This window comes from Lampris incognitus, chromosome 20 (assembly GCF_029633865.1).
Source record: "Lampris incognitus isolate fLamInc1 chromosome 20, fLamInc1.hap2, whole genome shotgun sequence".
Taxonomy (NCBI): Eukaryota; Metazoa; Chordata; class Actinopteri; order Lampriformes; family Lampridae; genus Lampris; species Lampris incognitus.
In genome coordinates, this window is record NC_079230.1 from 1,832,116 (window position 1) to 1,853,230 (window position 21,115).

Sequence of the window (21,115 nt, forward strand, 5' to 3'; positions counted from 1 at the left end):
TTACAAAATAAGTTCAGTTACCTCGTTCAAATCCTGAAAATCACATCTCCTCCTTCTCCTTGACGTATTGTTGTTGCACAGAGAATTTAACACAATGCCCGATCTATCCTAATGTTTTGCTATGTGAAACGTCATCACTTATGATATTTTTCTTATCCTGACGCAGCCAGAGCCCACTGCAGTGTTCTACATTTATGCTAGCTAGCAAAATTGAGACTCCATTCTAAGACGTTTAGCTACCAGTTTAGACTGGTGTTACTGCAATTAAACTAAAGATGAACAGGCCAAGGACAAGCAACACCGTCGATCGTTTTTTGTTTTTGTTTTCTTACAAGAAAAAGAGGGTCGGGGACGCCGACGACCCAGGATCGACATGAAGCAGCTGACGTTAGCAGTCTGCTGAGCCAACAACACCTGCAGGACAAAGCAGCACAGATATCGGCAATGAACCGAGCACTGGTACTCTGGGGCCTGCGAAGAAAAACAGAAATCAGGAGCAAGGACACATACAAGGACTATTTTTTTAAAGTTTGCCTTTGTCAACTGTTCCAACGCAGATCAGGATGCAAAACCCATGTGCGTTATATGTGGGGAAAAGCTGGCGAATGAGAGTTTGAAACTGGAAAGACATTTACATACTCATCATGGCGATCTGGTGGATAGACCTTTGTCCTTTTTTCAAAGGAAGGCTCAAGAAATTAAATGGTCGGCCCAGGTACTTAGCAGAAACGTAACATACAATGAGAAGTTCCAGGCAGCCTCTTGTATGGTTTCGTATCACATAGCTAAAGAGAAAGTGTCCCACACGCTTGCAGAAAGATTCATACTGCCGTCAACAGTAGACATGCTTCGCACAGTTATGGACGAGAAGTCAGCTGACAAACTGAAACAAATCCCACTGAGTGAGAACACAGTGTCTCGTCCAATTTGTGATGTTGCTCAGAATTTAGAGAACAGCTTATATCTCCATTAACGTCAGCGGGTGATTTCTCAGTACAGCTGGACGAAAGTACAGATGTTGCATCATGCGCAACTTTGTTGGTTTATGTTTGGTATGTCTGGCAAAGTGGACTTGTTGAGGATCTGTTGTGCTGCTTGACATTACCAACCAGCACGACAGGTGCACAGATTTTCGACGAGTTAAATACCTACGGGGTAACAAAGTGGGCTAATGGCAAAGGCATTAGCAGCGATGGGGCAGCCAACATGACTGGCAGAAACAGCAGCGTTGTCAGAAGGATTATGGACGCAGCTGGACAGAACATTGTTTTCTTCACCGTGAAGCATTGGCATCAAAAGGAATCCCTCCTGAGCTTGACGTGGTGTTGAAAGACGGTATTAAAGTCGGGAACTTCGTTAAAGGCAGTGCTCTCGATAGTCGGCTTTTCGAGGCCCTGTGTTTGGAAATGGGAGCAGAGCACTCGCATTTGCTGTTCCGTACAGATGTGTGATGGTTGTCAAAAGGTAGGGTTGTCGGCCGAGTGTATGAATTGAGGGACGAAATACACGCTTTCCTTCTTCAGAAACATTCGCCTCTAGCTAATACATTTAGTTATGAAAAATGGCTTTTAACCCTGTCTTATCTTGCTGACATTTTTTCTATTCTAAAGTCTACACCATCTACAGACCAGTTGCCACTCTTTCAGGGATGAGGATGTGCACATTCTTGATAGGGAGGAATGCTGGTTTGAACGGGGAGTCAAAGAGGCCATCTATACTATGTGAAGAGGGAACGACCATCCCTGAACCGAGGGGGGCTAAGAGTACATCTGTCACCATCTTACAATGCTGTGATATCAACTATTCCCCAGTCCTCTGTGAATAGTACACATGGCCTTTTTTTGGGGGGGGGGGATTTTTCCCTTTTTTCTCCCCAGTTTTACTTGGCCAATTGCCCCACTCTTCCAAGCCGTCCCGGTCTCTGCTCCACCCCCTCTGCTGATCCGGGGAAGGCTGCAGACTACCACATGCCACCTCCGATACATGTGGGGTCACCAGCCGCTTCTTTTCACCTGACAGTGAGGAGTTTCACCAGGGGGACGTAGTGCATGGGGGGATCACGTTATTCCCCCCAGCCCCCCCCCTGCCATGAACAGGTGCCCCAACCGACCAGAGGAGGCGCTAGTGCGGCGACTAGGACACACACCCACAGACATGGCTAATTGTGTCTGTAGGGATGCCCAACCAAGCCGGAGGTAACACGGAGATTCGAACCGACGATCCCAATGTTGCTGATGTTATGTGTGAACAGTACATAAAGGAGGGGTCAGCACACAACCCTGGGGGATGCCAGTGCTCGGGATGAGGGTGGAGGATGTGTGCTTGCCCAGTATTACTGTCTGGGGTCAGTTGATGAGGAAGTCCAGTATACAATTGCATATGGAAGGCGTTTGGCCTCGTGTGTGGAGTCTGTCGACCAGCTTGTTTGGTATGATGGTGTTAAACGCCAAGCTGTAGTTAACAAAGAGCATCCTGACGTAGGTGTTGGCTCTTTCCACATGAGAGAGGGCTGTATTGAGAGCCACACAGATGTGTCCTCGGTCGATCTGTTTTCCCGGTAGGTGAGCTGGTGTTGGTAGATCAGCTGGGACAGTGTTTTTGATGTGGGTGAGTACTAGTCATTCAAAGCATTTTGAAATGACGGGTGAGAGTGACTGGCTGATAGTCATTGGGACAGGATATCACAGGTTTTTTGGGTACAGGCATGATGGTGCTTGATTTGAGGCTTGGCGGGGACTGTGCATAAGGATGGGGAGAGGTTGAAAATGGGTGTGAATACCTCGGCTAACTGGTCAACACAGACCTGGAGTACACGCCCTTGTACACTATCAGGCCCCGCTGCTTTCCATGTGTTGATGCTGCAGAGGGTCCGCTGCACCTCTGGAGTGTGTAGAACAAGGGTCTGTGGGTTTCCCAACCGTGAAACTGGCTGGAGGTTGGTTGTCTTTGTCAAACCGAGCAGAGAAGTTAAGCTCCACCGCTAGGTTGGCAGTGTTGTTGGCTGGTGTTTGCTGTGTGTTATTTACCCTTTTGTAATCTGTGATGGCCTGGATGCCTTGCCACAACCTCCATGGGTTGGAGTTACTGTTGAAGCCCTCCTCTATTTGTAGTTTGTAGTTGCGTTTTGCAGATGTGATACCTCTCTTAAGGTTCACTCTGGCGACTCCGTAGGCTGAAGTATCTCCCAATTCTAAAAGCCGTGTCTCTTACCCCGAGCAGCCGTTTCACTTCGCTGTTCATGGTTTCTCATCTGGGTACACTCGAGTCCTTTTGCTCACATTGACTTTGCCCGTGCAGTAGTTAATGTATGACAATACAGATGAAGTGTACCCCTCCAGGTCTGTCTGATGGGCAAATATACTCCATTCTGTGTGTTCACAACAGTCCTGGAGTTGAGAGCTGACTTCCTCGGGTCAATAACTGTCCTGCTGGTCGGCTTAGCACTGATAGCAAGGGCTTTGTGTGCTGGGACAAGAAATAAAGAGAGGTGGTCCGACTGTCCAAGGTGGGGGCGGGGTAGGGCCCTGTAGGCATTCTTTATGTTAGTATAGACATGATCTAAGGTGTTTTGCCCCCTGGTTGTGCATTTGACATGTTGATAGAATCTGGGAAGAACATCTCTGAGGTTCGTCTGGTTTAAGTCCCCAGCAATGATGAAACTCCATCAGGGTGTGTGTTATGTTATTTACTGATGGTGTCACACATGTGTCCAAGCGCTAGCTAAGCATTAGCCTGAGGTGGTATGTATACTGCCGTGACAACAACAATTGTATATTCCGTGGGCAAGTGAAACGGTCGGCACTTAAGTGTTAGATATTCCAGGTGTGGAGAGCAGAATTTATCGATTATGGTCCTGTTTGTGCACCATGCTTCGTTTATGTAAGCACAAAGTCCGCCACCTGATTTCTTACCAGAGTCACATGTTCTGTCGGTGTGATGGAGTGAGCGGCCTGCTAGCTCCACTGCGGCAGGCAGCGGTATGTTGTGATTCAGCCACATCTCTGTTAAAGTCAGAACAAGAACACAGCAACCCTTTACTGTAGTGACACGCAGTCTGAGCTCATCCATTTTGTTTGCGAGTGATCTTACATTTGTGAGAAAACACTGGGGGCAGGAGTTTTGTATGGAGCAACCCTTAGCTGGGCTAGCAAACCAGCTCACTTACCCCACTTCTGTGAACTCGCCCTGCCTTGTCCACGTCGCCTCCCCCTGGGGATAGGGGTCCACATTAGACCCGGTGCTCTGAGAATCTCCTGCGGTACTGTTTTCTCGTTGAAATAGTGTTCTGTAGAGTCCGTGCCAATCTTTAAAAGTTCTCGGTGACTGTAGTGAATGTTTGCCCTCATTTCCTTGACTATGGAGATGATGATAGTCAATATTAATAACACCAGGAATATTAACAAGAAGCACCGGTAAGAGGAGCACAAAGCCACTGCTGCGCGCCTCTGCTCAAGCCTTGTTAGCATGGCCTGATCTGGCAAAAAAAAAAAAAAAAAAAAACGCTATATAAACGTAGTCCATTATTATTGTTATTATCCATCTATCCATCCATTATCCAAACCGCTTATCCTGCTCTCAGGGTCACGGGGATGCTGGAGCCTATCCCAGCAGTATTATTATTATTATTATTATTACTACTACCACTAGCTATCCTTTTAAAAAATTGGCCACCATTTCTAACATTGCCCCTACATGACCCAGCCATGTACTAGGTTTTGACCTAGTCTTGTTATAACTTGAGAGTCACAGACTGAAGTGAGTGTAGATAACTGACCTCTGAACAGGTGGAAGAGGGATTGCTGCCAGTTTACTCTAGCTCGTGTTTCTGTCGATGAAGATGTTTCTGTTCGGTTGTAGGATTAGTCTTCATTATTTCATACAAGGTCAGCATCGCTGCAGATAGATGTACATCCAGCTTTCCTTGCCTTTATTTTTCTGCACAAGTGAAAGTCGATGAAGAGCTAACATGCTAACACTGAAGAGCTAACATGCTAACACTGAAGAGCTAACATGCTAACACAGTACTTACCAACAGCTTTACCTGTGAGGTTGGATTTAAAATGTGAGTGCACTAAACACAAGAATGTCTACTTGTCTGTCTGTCTGTCCGTCTACATGTCTGTCTGTCTACCTGTCTGTCTGTCTGCGTGTCTGTCTATCTGGCTGTCCATCTATCTGTCTGTCTGTCTCTGTCTACCTGTCGGTCTGTCCATCTGTCTGTCTGTCTTTCTGTCTGTCCATCTACCTGCCTGTCACTCTGTCTCTCTGTCCATCGATCTGTCTGTCTGTCCATCTGCCTGTCTGTCCGTCTGTCTGTCTCTCTTTCTGTCGGTCTGTCTATCTGTGTGTCTGTCTGTCTACTTGTCTGTCTGTCCATCTATTTATCTACCTGTCGGTCTGTCTGTCTGTCTGTGTACCCGTCTGTCTCTCTGTCTGTCTGTCTGTTTACTCGTCTGTCTGTCTCTGTCTGTCTGTCCATCCATCCATCTACCTGTCTGTCTCTCTGTCTGTTTATCAATCTGTCTGTCTGTGTGACTGTTTCTGTCTGTGTGTCCTTATCAGGGAGGGAAGATTCCAATTCGCTGGACAGCACCGGAGGCCATTGCCTACAGGTTCATGTTATTATTATTATTGTTATTGTAGTTAATGCTGTTGTTATTGTCAAGCAGTAGTAATAGTTGTAGTAGCTGTAGTAACAGAAAGTTTAATAGCAGTAGTACTAGCAATAGAAGCTGTACTGAAGCCTAGAGTCATACCTATATTTCCTCAGTTGATTTAGGTATGACTCTAGGCTTCAGTCCAGTAGCACTACTAGTGGCGGTAATATTATTTTACATTACTATGTTATTGTTATGATTATTATTACCATTATAGCTGTTGTTATTAATATTAATGTAGAATAACAGATGGCTTATCCTTTGAATGGACCGCTTTGTAAAGGCATTAATCAACTGAGTGATTGATTGATTGATTGATTGATTGATTGATTGATTATAGGAAGTTCACGTCAGCCAGTGACGCGTGGAGTTATGGGATTGTCATGTGGGAGGTGATGTCATACGGAGAGCGGCCATATTGGGACATGAGCAACCAGGATGTAAGAACTGTCTGTCCATCGACCTGTCTGTTTACCTGCATGTCTACCTGTCTGTCTGCCAGGACATACAGGATAGAGAGGTGTTGATACACAGAGTGAGGGCATCACTGGAAACAAGAGAGGAGAGTGGATGATGATGATGATGATGTGTGTGTGTGTGTGTGTGTGTGTGTGTTTTCAGGTGATAAATGCGATAGAGCAGGACTATCGTCTGCCCCCACCCCCAGACTGCCCCGCCTCCCTCCACACCCTCATGTTGGACTGCTGGCAGAAGGAACGAGCCAATCGGCCGCGATTCTGCGCTGTGGTAGCAGCTCTGGATAGGCTGATCAGAAACCCCGCCTCCCTGAAAATCACAAGGCTTGATGGACCGGGGTGAGTGTGGGTGTGTTGGGGGGGTCTTGTTACTCAAAGCTCTTAAAGTTCAAATAGTTTCTCAGGAATTCCTCTTCTCTTCTCCCCAATGAGTTGTTGTTTAAATCTGCGGCACACATCCAACATTTGTCACAGACACACACATCCTGTCTGTGGCAGACTGACCTCTGGCTTGTCAATCAGTCCGCCCCCCTTTTTCTCCCCAATTGTATGTGGCCAATTACCCCACTCTTCCAAGCCGTCCCGGTCGCTGCTCCACCCCCTCTGCTGATCCAGGGAGGGCTGCAGACTACCACATGCCTCCTCCCATACATGTGGAGTCACCAGCCGCTTCTTTTCACCTGACAGTGAGGAGTTTCACCAGGGAGAAGTAGCATGTGGGGGGATCACGATCCCCCCAGTTCCCCCTCCTCCCTGAACAGGCGCCCCGACCAACCAGAAGAGGCGCTAGTGCTGCAACCAGGACACATACCCACATGCGGCTTCCCACCCACAGACATGGCCAATTCAGTCTGTAGGGATGCCCGACCAAGCCGGAAGTAACACGGGGATTTGATTCAGCGATCCCCGTGTTGGTAGGTAATGGAATTGACTGCTACGCTACCTGGACGCCCCCTTGTCCAGTTGTTTCTGTTTTACAACTTTTTTTCTGTATTATGGAGGACATAAGAATAGGAAACTTAAATTTAAATGGAGCAAGGAATTATGGGAAAACGGAATCTCTTTTCAAGCTGTGTGCTCGTAAAAAGTTAGATGTGTTTTTTGTACAAGAGAGACACAGTACCACTGACAACGAGGCTGACTGGTGGACAGAATGGACTGGTGAGACCTTTTAAGTCACAAAACCGTAACAGTGGTGGATTTGGGATTATTTTTTCCAGGAATTTTATTCCTTAGTCTGTCGAGTCTGAGGAAGTTATTAAAGGTCGTCTGTTAAAAGTAAGAGCAGTGTATGAACAGGTAAAAATGGTGTTTATTAATATCTATGCTCCAGTTGTGGGAGTGGAGAGGTTAGTCTTCCTGGATGTTTCAGATGAGGTTATTGAGAATTGTACCAGTGAGGACTATTTATTCATTGGTGGAGATTTCAACTGTACTGAGGACAGCAGGTTGGACAGGAACCATGCAGAGCCTCACGCTGCCTCTCGCAGTCTGGTTCGTCTTATTGAGGCTCATGAACTGTGTGATGTGTGGAGAGGGTTTCATAACAAACAGAGACAATACACCAGGACACATGTTAAGGACAACTTGATGTCTGTGGCCAGGCTTGATCGTTTCTATTGTTTTAAACATCAGTTTAATGTGTTCAAAAGTTGCATCATCAGCCCTGTTGGTTTTTCTGATCACTCACTAGTAATGGTTTCTGTCTTTATAAAATGTGTAAAACCCAATAGTGCCTACTGGCATTTAACACAGTCTTACTAGAGGATAGAAACTTCAAGGATGCTTTTGTCTGTTTTTGGAAAAACCACCAAAGTAAAAAAAAAAAATCTGATTTTGTGTCTGTACAACAGTGGTGGGATATTGGAAAAGTCCAAATAATACAACTGTGTCAACAATACACTCGGAATGTCACACAAAACTTAATGACTTCAGTGAACGCGCTGGAGTCTGAAGTAGAGGAACTCCAGGGCTTGGCTGAGGCCACACGGGACCAACACCATACTGAGGCACTCACAGCGAAAAAGTCTCATTTACACAACCTGCAGGGTGTTTCAGCTCAGAGTGCTTTGGTCAAGTCCTGCTTTCAACATGTAGCCCAGAAGGATGTCCCATCACACTTTTTCTTTCACCTGGAGCGTAAGAATGGACAGAAGAGGTTCATTCACAGCTTAAAATCTGACACTGGGCAGGTGCTGACTGACCATACTGCAATTAATAAGTGTGCGGTTTCTACAGTAACCTGTTTAAATGTGAGCATAGAGAGGAGCAGGCAGTGTCTCAGAGTTTTTATACCGATCTCCCTCAGGTTGAACAGCAGAGTAATGTAGAGTTGGAAGCAGCTCTCTCCTCTGATGAACTCTATGCTGCTCTGCAGAGTATGCAGAGTGGGAAAGCTCCTGGAATTGATGGTCTACCTGTTGATGTTTACAAATCTTTCTGGTCGGTGGTTGGGGGGATTTGCTGGCAGTGTTAAATGATCATCTCACCAGAGGGTGTCTGCTATTAACCTGCAGGTGGGCGGTTCTCACTTTACTGCCTAAGAAAGGTGACCTACAGTCCATTAAAAACTGGAGGCCTGTGTCACTGCTTTGCACTTTGCACTGATTATAAGCTGCTCTCAAAAGTGTTGGCAACCAGGCTGAGTAAAGTGATAGAACAAGTGATTCATTGTAAGCAGACCTACTGTGTACTTGGCAGGTTGAGTTCAGATAACGTCATTCTGATTCGAGACTTTTTAGAGCTCTGTAAGCTGTTTGGCCTCAAAACTGGTATCATGTCAAGTGATCAAGAAAAATTTTTGATCTTGTTGAGCATGAATATTTATGGCTCACATTTGGTTGGCTTTGGTCCTTACTTTATTAGCAAAATTAAGGTTCTGCATTGTGACATTCAGAGTGTGCTGAAAATTAATGGTGGGTTGAGCACTCCTTTTCAAATCCAAAGGGGAATTAGACAAGTCTGTGCCCTCTCAGGCATGTTGTATTCCCTAGAATTTGAGCCTTTGTTACACAAACTTAGATCCGACTTTCATGGTATAACTGTTCCAGGTTGTAATGAACCCTTCACTGTCAGCCTATACAGATGATTAAGTAATTCTGGTAAATACTCAGTTGGATATTGAGACGTGTTGGAGAGGGACATCAACCAGTTTGGCTTAATATCTTCAGCCAAAGGTAACTGGATCAAAAGTGAAGCTCTCAGTCTTGGGGTTGTACTGGAGAAAAAGCTCCGTTTGCTTGGGGGGTTGATTTGGAAGGCAGGGGGGCTGAAATATTTAGGAGTGTTTCTAGGTGCTCAGTCTGTTGTTCTTAAAAATGTGGAAAATGCTCTTGAAAAGGTCAAAGGTCAGCAAAGTGGGAATGGATTTTATCCAAGATGTTCTACAGAGGTTGAGTCCTGATCATTAACAACTTGGCATCATCAATTTTATGGCATTGCCTGTCAGTTGTTGATCCCCCACCAGACCTGCTGTCCAAGATCCAGGCTCTTCTTGTCAACTTCTTCTGGCACAAACTGCACTGGGTGCTTCAGAGTATGCTGTATCTAGTGAGGGTTGAAGGAGGGCAGGGCTTGATCCACCTGAGCAGCAGGGGAGCAACCTTCCGTTTCCACTTCCTACAAAAGTTTCTGTATGGTCCTGCTGGGTTAGTGTGGAGGTCGCTGGCTTGCACCATTCTGAGTCATCTAGGTGGACTAGGACTGAACAGATCTTTGGTTTTGATGGACTTAATCAGCTTAATATCAAGGACCTACCTGACTTCTTCTGTGGGCTGTTCAAGGTGTGGAATTTGTTGAAAAAAGAGAGACTGACACAACACGGCTCTTTGCTTTGGCTGCTCCAGGAACCAATCATACATGGCACCCGTTTCAGTGCAGTCTGTCTAGTGGGGCTAACATTTCCCCAGATTTCAAGGACTGTACAGGACCTCTTTTAAAAAGTGAGAATCCCTCTGTGTTTTTTTAAGGATCCAAATGGAAGCTCAGTGTACAAAATGTTTGTTAAAGTTCTGCACGGGGACAAATTAAATGGTAAACCTGACACCATGAAGGACTCACTTAGGTCTGAGTGACAGTGTTGGGCCTGAGTGGAGAGCGCTGTATAAACCACCATTGATCAAAAGAGCTGCAGACATGCAGTGGAAAGTTTTTACATGGTGTCGTGGCTGTTAATGCTTTTGTCTCTGTCATTAATTCTGATGTTAGTCATGAGTGTCCATTTTGCACTAATCATGAAACTGTCTTTCATTGCTTCATGGAATGTTGTCGACTGCTGCCACTTTTTACAGTGCTGGAAAATGTTTTTGAGTTGTTTGGCGAAGTCTTTTCTAAACCCATGTTCATTCTGGGCTACAGGTATTCTCAGAAAAACAAGGCCAAATGCCAACTTTTCAATTTCATTCTGGGGAGTGCAAAGATGGCCGTGTACCTGAGCAGAAGAAACAGAATGGAGGATGCTGGGGATGATGATGATGCTGTTTTTGTGTTCACTGAATGCTTTAATGACTCGTTTTTGCCCAGAGCTGCAGGAGAGCAGTTCTGACGTTGCCGAAAAAAGGCGTCCGACAAGATATAAAGAACTGGCATCTGGTCTCTCTTCTGTGTGCAGATTACAAGCTGCTTTCCAGAGTCCTGTCCAACAGACTGAAGAAGGAGATGGATCAGATCATCCATCAGACCCAAAAATACTGTGTGCCCAGCAGGTCCATTGTTGACAATGTGTCATTAATTCGGGATGTTTTAGAAGTCTCTGATTCATTGGGCTTTGATGCTGGTCTGGTTTCCTTGGATCAGGAAAGGGCTTTTGACCGGGTTGAGCACCTTTGGAAAGTGTTAGGTTTGTTCTCAGCCCTGGACTTATTGCCAAGATTAAGGTTTTGTGCCAAGATATTGAGAGTGTACTGAAAATTAATGCTGTTTTGTGTAGACCCTTCAAAGCATCTAGAGGTATAGTTCAAGGCTGCCCAATGTCAGGCATGCTGTGTGCTTTCAATCGAACCCTTGTTGTACAATTTTCACTCTTCTATTGGTGGTCTGTTTTTATCTGATTTTAACACATGAATTGTTTTATCTACGTATGCAGATGATATACGTAATTATCGTTATAAAAATTCAAGATGATGTAAATTTGATTGATAATATTGTGAAAAGTTTTGGGAATCTCTCAACTGCTAAAGTAAATTGGGCAAAAAGTGAAGCCTTAGCAGTTGGAACGTGGTCTGCAGGTCTCCCTCAGCTGCCAGGAGGGCTAAATTGGAAGAGGGGAGGTTTCAAGTACCTAGGAGTGTTTCTAGGTGATGACCAGACTGCTGAAAAAAACTGGGAGGGATGGTGGAAAAGGTGGAGGGGAGATTACAAAAGTGGAGACGGCTGTTGCCACAGATGTCTTACAGAGGAAGAGTTTTAATTGTTAATAATTTGGCAGCCTTCACCCTCTGGCACAAGCTAACATGTATGGAGCCCCCCAGCAGATTGCTAAAAGAAGCACAGTCTATTCTGGTGAACTTTTTTTGGGGATAAACTGCACTGGGTACCACAGAGTGTGCTATACCTACCATAAGAGGTGGGAGGGCAGGGTTTGGTGCATCTAGAGAACAGAGTAGCAGCTTTTAGACTACAATTCATATAGCGTTACCTCACAGGGACTGATGTGCTGTGGAGGCCTCTCATGAGCATTATTTTAAAGAAGGTACAGGGTTTGGGTTTAGACACCTCTTTGTTTTTAACAGACTGTGTTTTTAAGAGTGTGCATGACCTGCCACCTTTCTATCAAGGATTGTTTAGAGCCTGGACTCTAAGTGGTGCACTGGAGCCTACAGCATCTCTGTTTTGGCTCCTGGAAGAACCTCTAATCCATGGGGCCAGGCTGGACGTTCAGGATGACAGCAAACCAGGTCTTAACCGGAGGCTATGCTCAGCTGGAGCTGTTAAGTTGAAGCACATTGTGGATGCTGCAGGTCCAAAGCTTCTTGACACAGAGGCAATGGCTTCACTGCTGGGCTTGAGGTCAAGCAGACACACTAGAGACCTTCTGAATGCATAGATTAAAAGACTCACCAGTGAGGAACTGGACATGCCGCAGGACTATGCCGTTGGGACTGAGACTCCTGATAATGGAGATCCTTTCCCCGAGTTGGGTCTCCAAATGGACCAGACTGGACTAACAGGACCCTCACTGGTCTGAAATGTGGCTACTAAAATGGACCTTTACGTGTTAGATGGAAAGTCTTGTACAAGTGGTGTGTTGTAACTATGAACAAGAACATGCCGAATGAGAGAAAGGACACTGTTTGGAGACCAAAGCTAAAAGTGGCAGATGATTGTAGGCCAATGTGGGGGGTGCTGTATAAAGCCCCGCTGAACAAAAGGTCAGGTGACTTGCAGTGGAGGATCCTACAGGGAGTGCTGGCAGTCAATAGTTGCATTTCTAAGATACATCTGTTTCTGTTAAGTGTCCTTTCTGTCAGTCTCCAGAGACAATTTTTCATTGTTACGTGGAATGTGAAAGACTTCAGGTGCTTTTTGAAGCTCTACAAATCATATTCTGTCACTGTGGTGACACATGGAATGAAGCTGTTTTATCTTTGGTGCTGGGTACAAGAGGAAGGATGCAGAAAAGTGGCAACTTTTACATTTTGTAGTGGAACAAACTAAGCTAGCGATTTACAGAAGTAGGACAAGTCGAATTAGTGATGGTTCAGAGGAAGGTTTACTTCTTTTGTTCATCACAGGGTGAAGGTGAGAGTCCGAGTGGATTTCAGATTCTTTACCCTGATGAACAACTCAGATGACTTTATTGTCAGTGGTGTTTCACTACAGACATGCTCAGTCAGTGAGGGGCGGTTGGTGTTTAATTCTGTTTCTGCAGAATGTTTTTGAACCCTTTGGGAGTACGGGACCTGAACCACTTTTGAAAGTTTTAAGCATCTTTTACTATTACTCATTTTATTCGGTTTCTATGATTTACTTTTTCTGTGCATTCTTTTTCCCCCAGTTGTTTTAGCTTGGAAAAAATCTGTCTGTCTGTCTGTCTGTGTGTCTGTCTGTCTGTCTGTCCATCTTTTATCCTCTTTGAATCATTGTGGGGTTCTGTGATGAAGATGACCTCTGTGGGTGTGTTAATGTAAAGCAGTTACTTATGTTGATGATGTGACATGATGGATATGTCACCGATGACCTTTATGTAAAATACAGAGTTGTTTACAAGTCAGATTCTCTCTCTGTCTCTCTCTGTCTCCCTCCCTGTCTCTCTGCCCTGTCTCTCTCTTTGTCTCTCTGCCCCTGTCGCTAATCTTTGTCTCTGTCTCTCTCCCTCCCTCTGTCTCCCTCCCTGTCTCTCTGTCCCTGTCTCTTGTGCCCTCTGTCTCTCTCTCTCTCTTCCCCTGTATTTCTCTCTCCCTCTGTCTCTCGCCCTCCATCTCTCGCTCCCTCTGTCTCTCTCTCTTGCTGTCTGTCCGTCTGTCTCTCTCTCCCTCTGTCTTTCTCCGTCTCCGTTTCTCTCTATCTCACTCACTCCCACTTTCTCTCTGTCCCACTGTTTCTGTCTCCCTCCCTCTGTCTTTCTGTCTGTCCCTGTCTACCCCCCCCTCTCTCTCTCTCTCTCTGTCTCTCTCTGTCTGTCTGTCTCTCTGTCTCTCTCTCTCTGTGTCTTTCTCAGACCGTCTCAGCCTCTGTTGGACCAGCGTCTTCCTCCTCCTCTCTCGGCTTGTGCTTCTGTATCCGAGTGGCTCAGAAACATTAAAATGAGTCGATATGAACACAGCTTCATCCGGGCCGGATTCACCAGCCTGGAATCCGTCTCACAGCTCACTACACAGTAAGACCTTCACACAGACGCTCTGTCTGCAGCGAGACAGCTTTAGCTCTGTCTATCTCTGATGAATAATGGGATTTTTCTTTCTTTGTTTCCATAGTGATCTGCTGAGAGTAGGCGTGACCCTCGCTGGCCACCAGAAGAAAATCCTCTCATCAATTCAGACGCTCAGAATACACAAAGCCCCACCCACCCTACCTTTCTGACCAATGACAACCCTACATGTTTTAATGTCCAATCACAACGCTCAGTATTCACTAAACCACACCCAATCTACCCTCATGACCAATCCAGGTTCTACCTTGTCACACTGACCAGTCAGAGAGCCCGAGGACTGATGAGACTCCGCCCACATTCCTTTTGCCCGTTGAAAGCCTCCAGATAAAACGGGGTACTGTGACTTTAAGGGTGTTAATTATAGTGGGAATCTCGGACATTAATTACTTGTGAATGGGGTGGACCCAGGAAGCCTCTTCCTAACCCCTCCCCTTTTCTCTGCTTGCCATCATAATTCCCCGTGACAGACGGAGTTTTTACTGGTCTCTCCGAGTTTAGTGGTATGCAGTCAGGAGGATTAATAAAATCCACACACCTTGGTCTTCCAGCGAGTCAAAGCCGGCTAAATGTTTGTGTGACTGGACTTTTTAAGCAGCAAACCATCATTTCAAGGTTGTCTTCTTCTATTTTGTACTGCATCTGGTGGACAAACATGTTTACAACTCTCAGGAGACACATAGCGCCACCCTACTACAGTTTACCAACCCATCCAAAGCTCAGGAAACACTAACCTCCTCCCATCTTACCGATCAGCCCTTCCTGAATTGTTGATGGGCAGCAGAAGCCAGCCAACAAGCATTCATCAAGGTGATGACATCACAGTGATGCTGCCTCCGCCAAGGCTGGATGGAGTGTTGACGTTATTCACGTCTACGAACAGACAAGTTTCAAACCCCGCCCCTGGATGAAAAAAACGCCCAGGATTGGTTCCTGGCCTTGTCCATCACACAGAGACTGCACGTCGATGTCGGATTGGTTTGAAGAGCGGACGGCAGAAGCTTGGTTGGATGAACGGGTTCTTCTTGCAACCCGCCTGTGTGGAAATATTAAAGTGGAGTCAGGTGGCGAACAGATTCTGGTACATTCAAGATTCCAGTTTCGCTTTATTTTCCCATAAAGTGGAAAATTTGGCTCGGGCTTTCTTTCACCCATGCTGCAGTCATAGAAAACAGACTTGCTGCTTTTCTTCTGGAAACCAAAATTTGTAAAACTGCGACTGTGCCATATGTCGGTCAAAACAAGCGTTCCCAGATAAACTCCTCTCAGACTGTGTGAGATGGAGGGATGATGGATTGAGGGAACAGAAAGACTTCTTTTCTCCTAAACTGAATCTGGTCCAAATACACTTTCATTCTGGAATTTGTAAAATCCACTTGGAATATTCTGAGATTCCCCTGGAATACTGTGGAACTTTTAGGCGACACGGTAGAATTCTCAGGTTTTCCAGAATTCTCTGGAACACAGATAACGTTAATCCATGGAACAGCAGGAGGGATGGAAGGCGTCCTCGTCAGATCCTCAACCACCTGGAAGACACTCGGCCTCCTCAGTTAGAGTTACAGCCGTCCAGAAGACTAATCCTCAACAAGAACTGTCTCCATTTTTATGAGCGGAAAATAATTCATGAGCAAAAAACCTCCTGTCCCAGCAACTCGGATCTCCCAGCATTCATCCTGCCAGCCACCCACATCTGGTGTTCATGTGCTGTGTGACGCTACAGGTGCTAAAAAGCTGAATAATCATGTTAGGTAGCCTCATACCAGATGTGAAATATCATATTAGAGAGAGCTACAAAACGGAATTATGAATGATAGCTGATTTAAATAGTCCAATTTATTTGCATAACTCTAAATTATAATTTACCCCAAGGATTTCACAGTCACACAATATATTGTCTTTTATATATTGTATTGTATCATAGATCCACGTTGTTTTGTTGTTATAAAGGGAAAATTTATTTGTTATAAGATGAAACCACTTTTGTGTTTTCATGAAGATGACTTTGGTGACACGGAAAAGAGCAAGTTATTGTCAGTATGTGGAGGTCCTGTGTTCCTTTGTGACGCGTTTACCTAAAAACACGTGGCAGAAATAAAAGCAAATGTGTCGCGTCTCGGCCAATCAACGATGACGGATTCCATAGCAGAATTACTCATGGTTTTCCACTGTAGCACTTTCTGTAACGCATATTTAATAAGACGGTGATGATGATGATGATGATGATGGTGATGATGATGATGGTGGTGGTGGTGGTGAGAGGAACAGCGCGGGGTTGGGCTTTTCGTCTACATGTCAGGAGACGGTTCCTATAAGTTAGGGGTGGGTTTTGGGGAGCTCAGCGTGTCATGCCGAACCTTCCGGGGTGGCGGGGTTTGCTCGGGGGAGCAGAACGTCCACACCGTTAACGGTTCATCACCACGTCTGAGCGGCACCGGCCCTCTGGCAAAGCAACCTCATTGGTTGTCAAAAGACCCCCCCCCCCCACAACACTTCTGACCGAGTCTGCCATTGGTCCACTTGCCTTTCACTCCAACAATGGCAGCAGACGGGAGAGGCCTGTTGCATTATGGGAGTGATTTTGAAGTCTGTCCGGTGACTCGCCGTACAGAAAAACATTTCCTTGATGTTTTGGTTTTTATTTTTATGTCTGCTTTTTCTGCTCGTGTGAGTGAAGCCTTTCTGCCTCTGGTTGTTATACTTTTATGACCTTCGCTTTTTATATGAAATTCACTTTATGAATGAATGAAAATATTATTGATACTATTTTTATTATTATATACAAGAATGTTCACTGAGAGAGGGTTGTGTCTGTCTGTCTCTTCAGCCAATCACAATAAAGAGAAACAACATTGTCCCTCCCACTGCAATGTCCTGTGTCTCATCTATACATATACAGTGCATCTGGAAAGTATTCACACCCCTTCACTTTCCCCACATGTTATGTTACAGCCTTATTCCAAAATGGATTAAATTCCTTTTTTTTCTCATCAATCTACACACAATACCCCATAATGACAAAGTGACAAAGGTTTTGTAGAATTGTTTGCAAATTTATTAAAAATAAAAAACTGAAATATTGCATGTACATAAGTATTCACACCCTTTGCTATGACACTCAAAATTGAGCTCAGGTTCATCCTGTTTCCACTGATCATCCTTGAGATGTTTCTACATCTTGATTGGAGTCCACTTGTAGTAAATTCACTTGATCGGACATGATTTGGAAAGGCACACACCTGTCTATATAAGGTCCCACTGTTGACAGTGCATGTCAGAGCAGAAACCAAGCCATGAAGTCAAAGGAATTGTCTGTGGACCTCCGAGACAGGATTGTATCGAGGCACAGATCTGGGGAAGGGTACAAAAAAATGTCTACAGCTTGGAAGGTCCCGAAGAGCACAGTGGTCTCCATCATTCGTAAATGGAAGAAGTTTGGATCCACCAGGACTCTTCCTAGAGCTGGCCGCCCAGCCAAACTCAGCAATCGGGGGAGAAGGGCCTTGGTCAGGGAGGTGACCAAGAACCCGATGGTCACTCTGACAGAGCTCCAGCGTTCCTCTGTGGAGATGGGAGAACCTTCCAGAAGGACAACCATCTCTGCAGCACTCCACCAATCAGGCCTTTATGGTAGAGTGGCCAGACGGAAGCCTCTGCTCAGTAAAAGGCACATGACAGCCCGCTTGGAGTTTGCCAGAAAGCACCTAAAGGACTCTCAGACCATGAGAAACAAGATTCTCTGGTCTGATGAAACCAAGATTGAACTCTTTGGCCTGAATGCCAAACGTCACGTCTGGAGGAAACCAGGCACCTCTCATCACCTTGCTAATACCATCCCTACAGTGAAGCATGGTGGTGGCAGCCTCATGCTGTGGGGATGTTTCTCAGCGGCAGGAACTGGGAGACTAGTCAGGATCGAGGGAAAGATGGATGGAGCAAAGTACAGAGAGATCCTTGATGAAAACCTGCTCCAGAACGCTCAGGACCTCAGACTGGGGCGAAGGTTTACCTTTCAACACGACAACGACCCTAAGCACACAGCCAAGACAACGAAGGAGTGGCTTCGGGACAAGTCTGTGAATGTCCTTGAGTGGCCCAGCCAGAGCCCAGACTTGAACCCCATTGAACATCTCTGGAAAGACCTGAAAATAGCTGTGCAGCGACGCCCCCCATCTAACCTTACAGAGCTCGAGAGGATCTGCAGAGAAGAATTGGAGAAATACCCCAAATATAGGTGTGCCAAGCTTGTAGCTTCATACCCAAGAAGACTTGAGGCTGTAATCGCTGCCAAGGGTGTATCAACCAAGTACTGAGTAAAGGGTGTGAATACTTATGTACATGCAATATTTCAGTTTTTTATTTTTTATAAATTTGCAAAAATTTCTACAAAACTGTTTTCGCTTTGTCATTATGGGGTATTGTGTGTAGATTGGTGAGAAAAAAAAGCAATTTAATTCATTTTGGAATAAGGCTGTAACATAACAAAATGTGGGAAAAGTGAAGGAGTGTGAATACTTCCCGGATGCACTGTATATTGTAGCGAATTCGGGGGGCAGTCCGAAATACCGTCGCCACAGCCGGGACGCGAACCCGTATCTCCTGCACCGCAAGCGACAACGTTAACCAGTCGACTAAAGGGTCCGACTCCTTAGGCAAGGACCAACGTGTCTACTTATCCATGCACGTTACAATATATATATACGCTATATATATATATATATATATATATATATAGCGTTTTTTTCGAAACCGTCAATGGTGTTGAGTGCTCGACTAATGAGGAGCAGAATATCAACACGGATACAGGAAGATAGATGTTATGCATAGCAGTACAGGCCTGTTTCGTGCATCTCGCACTATATATATATATATATATATATAGTGCGATATATATATATATGTATAGTAGCGAATTTGGGGGACAACGCGACCACAGGAAGTGCCGCGGCCGGGAAGCGAACCCGTTTCGCCCGCACCGCAGGAGGCATCGCTAACCGCTCGACTAAAGGGTCAGACCCGCCAGCCAGCGGCCAGCGTGTCTTCTTATCCATGCACGTTACAATATATATAAAACAATTAAGTTGGTCAACTAAATTAACTGGATTATTTTGCTCCTTATTTGTAGAGCACTATCCCTACCGTTGAGTGTTTCTTTTAACAAATATATATATATATATATAGTGTACTGTCTGTATATACTGTAGCCAATTCGGGAGGCACCCGAATTGGCTACATTGGTGTCAGAAGTGGGATGGGGACACCGTAAGGCCATCGGAAGCGTATGCGCCCAGAGGCGTGAGGGAGCTGATATGCTTAAGCGTGGGGACGCGCTTCCCGAAGGAGGGGGGGGGGGGGTTAGTGTAACGTGCACGGATAAGTAGACACGTTGGCCGCTCGTTGACGGATCGGACCTTTTAGTCGAGCGGTCAGCGATGACTCCCGCGGTGCGGGCCATACGGGTTCGCGACCCGGATGCGGCGTCCCGAGCTACCCCCAGAATTCGTTACAATGCTAGTATGTATGATTTAGTACTGTGTATATGTAGTAGTGTGTATAGACAGTACACTATACATGTTCCTACATCGCTTCTTATCACTCATCAATGTGTATACTCCAACCATGGCGTATCCAGATGAAGACAAGGAGTTTTTCTACCGGAAATGGGCTGAAGTAGCGGACAGTGTACCAAGCGCAGACAAGCTTCTCATTTCAGGAGACTGCACTGCCAGGATAGGTAAGGACCACTTAACCTATGACGGTGTCATCGGAAGGTCTGGCAAGGGCAATAGGTTGTTTGCATATGACGTCACGACCTACAGATGGACGGCAGGAAGTGATTTTCTATATAGGAAGCACTACCACAAACTTTCGAAATGCCTGTTTGGCTTCATTAACTGAGAAACCACAAGGCGTCTTTATTGAGTACCAAAAGTTGTTGTTCATGTGGGGGGGGGGGTGCAGGAAATTGACCGAAAACGCCGGAAATAACGTCGTGCGGTTCGCACGACGTCGGTCTTACTTCCTGTTTACACCTTTCTCTCATGGTATCGTCTAAACTAGCACAGTTCGTGCTAAACTAGCTCCATCTCGTCCATTCTGCTTTTCACTTCCTGCCCTCCATCTGAAGCTCGCGCCTCATCAGAATCGCGTGGCCGCACGCGAGCTTCAGATGGAGGGCGGGGAGCGAGAAGCGGAATGGACGAGACGGGTACAAACTCCAACAAAGCAGAGGAAAACCACTTTAGCGTCATAAAGTAAGGAAGCGGTTACGCTACATAACCACGGCCACGTAACATCACTTTACCTCTGACGACGTGGTCACTGCACACGCGCATTACCCGACTCCGCCCCCCCCCCGACCACAGACGACGGGTCGTCAGCCATTTTGTCCGGCGTCTTCGGTCAGTTTCTTGTATTGCCCCCCCTTACGAACAGCAGCTGTTGGTGCTCGACAAACACTCCTCGTAGTTTCTCGGTTTAATCGATGTGAGCAACCGGCATTTTGAGAGTTTGTGACTTCCTGTGTAGAAAACCACTTCCTGCCCTCCACCTACAGCGACGTGACGTCATATGCAGACAAGCTATCCCCGCGTTACCTCCGGCTTGGTCGGACGTCTCTACAGACACAATTGGCCGTGTCTGCGGGTGGGAAGCCGGATGTGCGTATTTGTCCTGGTCGCTGCACTAGCGCCTCCTCTGGTCGGTCGGGCGCCCCCCGGATCGGCAGAGAGGGGGTGGAGGAGCGACCGGGACGGCTCAAAAAGAACGGGGTGATTGACCAGATACAATTGGGGGGGGGAAAGGGGGGAAATTGGGGGGGGGGGGTACCAATGGCGACCTTATGTTAAATTTCTGTGCTGAGCGGGACCTGTGTATCACAAACACCTCCTTCTCTCAGCTCGAAAAGAACTACTTCCCCTGGATGCGTCCAAGATCAAAGCCTTTCCATTTGTTAGACTACGTTGGGACTCGCAAGGCAATGTTGACAGAAGTACTCTCAACAAAGGGGATGCGTGGGGCGGTCCGGAATGCTCAGCTGATCACTGCCTGGTCCGAACACAGCTGTGAATGAAACTAAAGATGAAGTCACGAAAAACACACTGTGAAGCACCGAA

The 21,115-nt window shown here is 46.1% G+C and overlaps 1 protein-coding gene across 1 annotated transcript in view; it reads left to right on the forward strand.

Annotated features, from left to right (window-relative positions):
* The window catches only part of LOC130130818 (ephrin type-B receptor 4b-like), a 122,243-nt gene extending 105,386 nt beyond the window's left edge, over window positions 1–16,857 (forward strand). The window contains exons 18-22 of the mRNA XM_056300655.1: window positions 5,563–5,612; window positions 5,998–6,097; window positions 6,279–6,472; window positions 13,791–13,949; window positions 14,047–16,857. Of these exons, the coding sequence (XP_056156630.1) occupies window positions 5,563–5,612; window positions 5,998–6,097; window positions 6,279–6,472; window positions 13,791–13,949; window positions 14,047–14,152 (609 nt within the window). The 3' untranslated portion in view covers window positions 14,153–16,857. The remainder of the gene's footprint in view (window positions 1–5,562; window positions 5,613–5,997; window positions 6,098–6,278; window positions 6,473–13,790; window positions 13,950–14,046) is intronic.
* The last annotated feature ends 4,258 nt before the right edge of the window (window positions 16,858–21,115 follow it).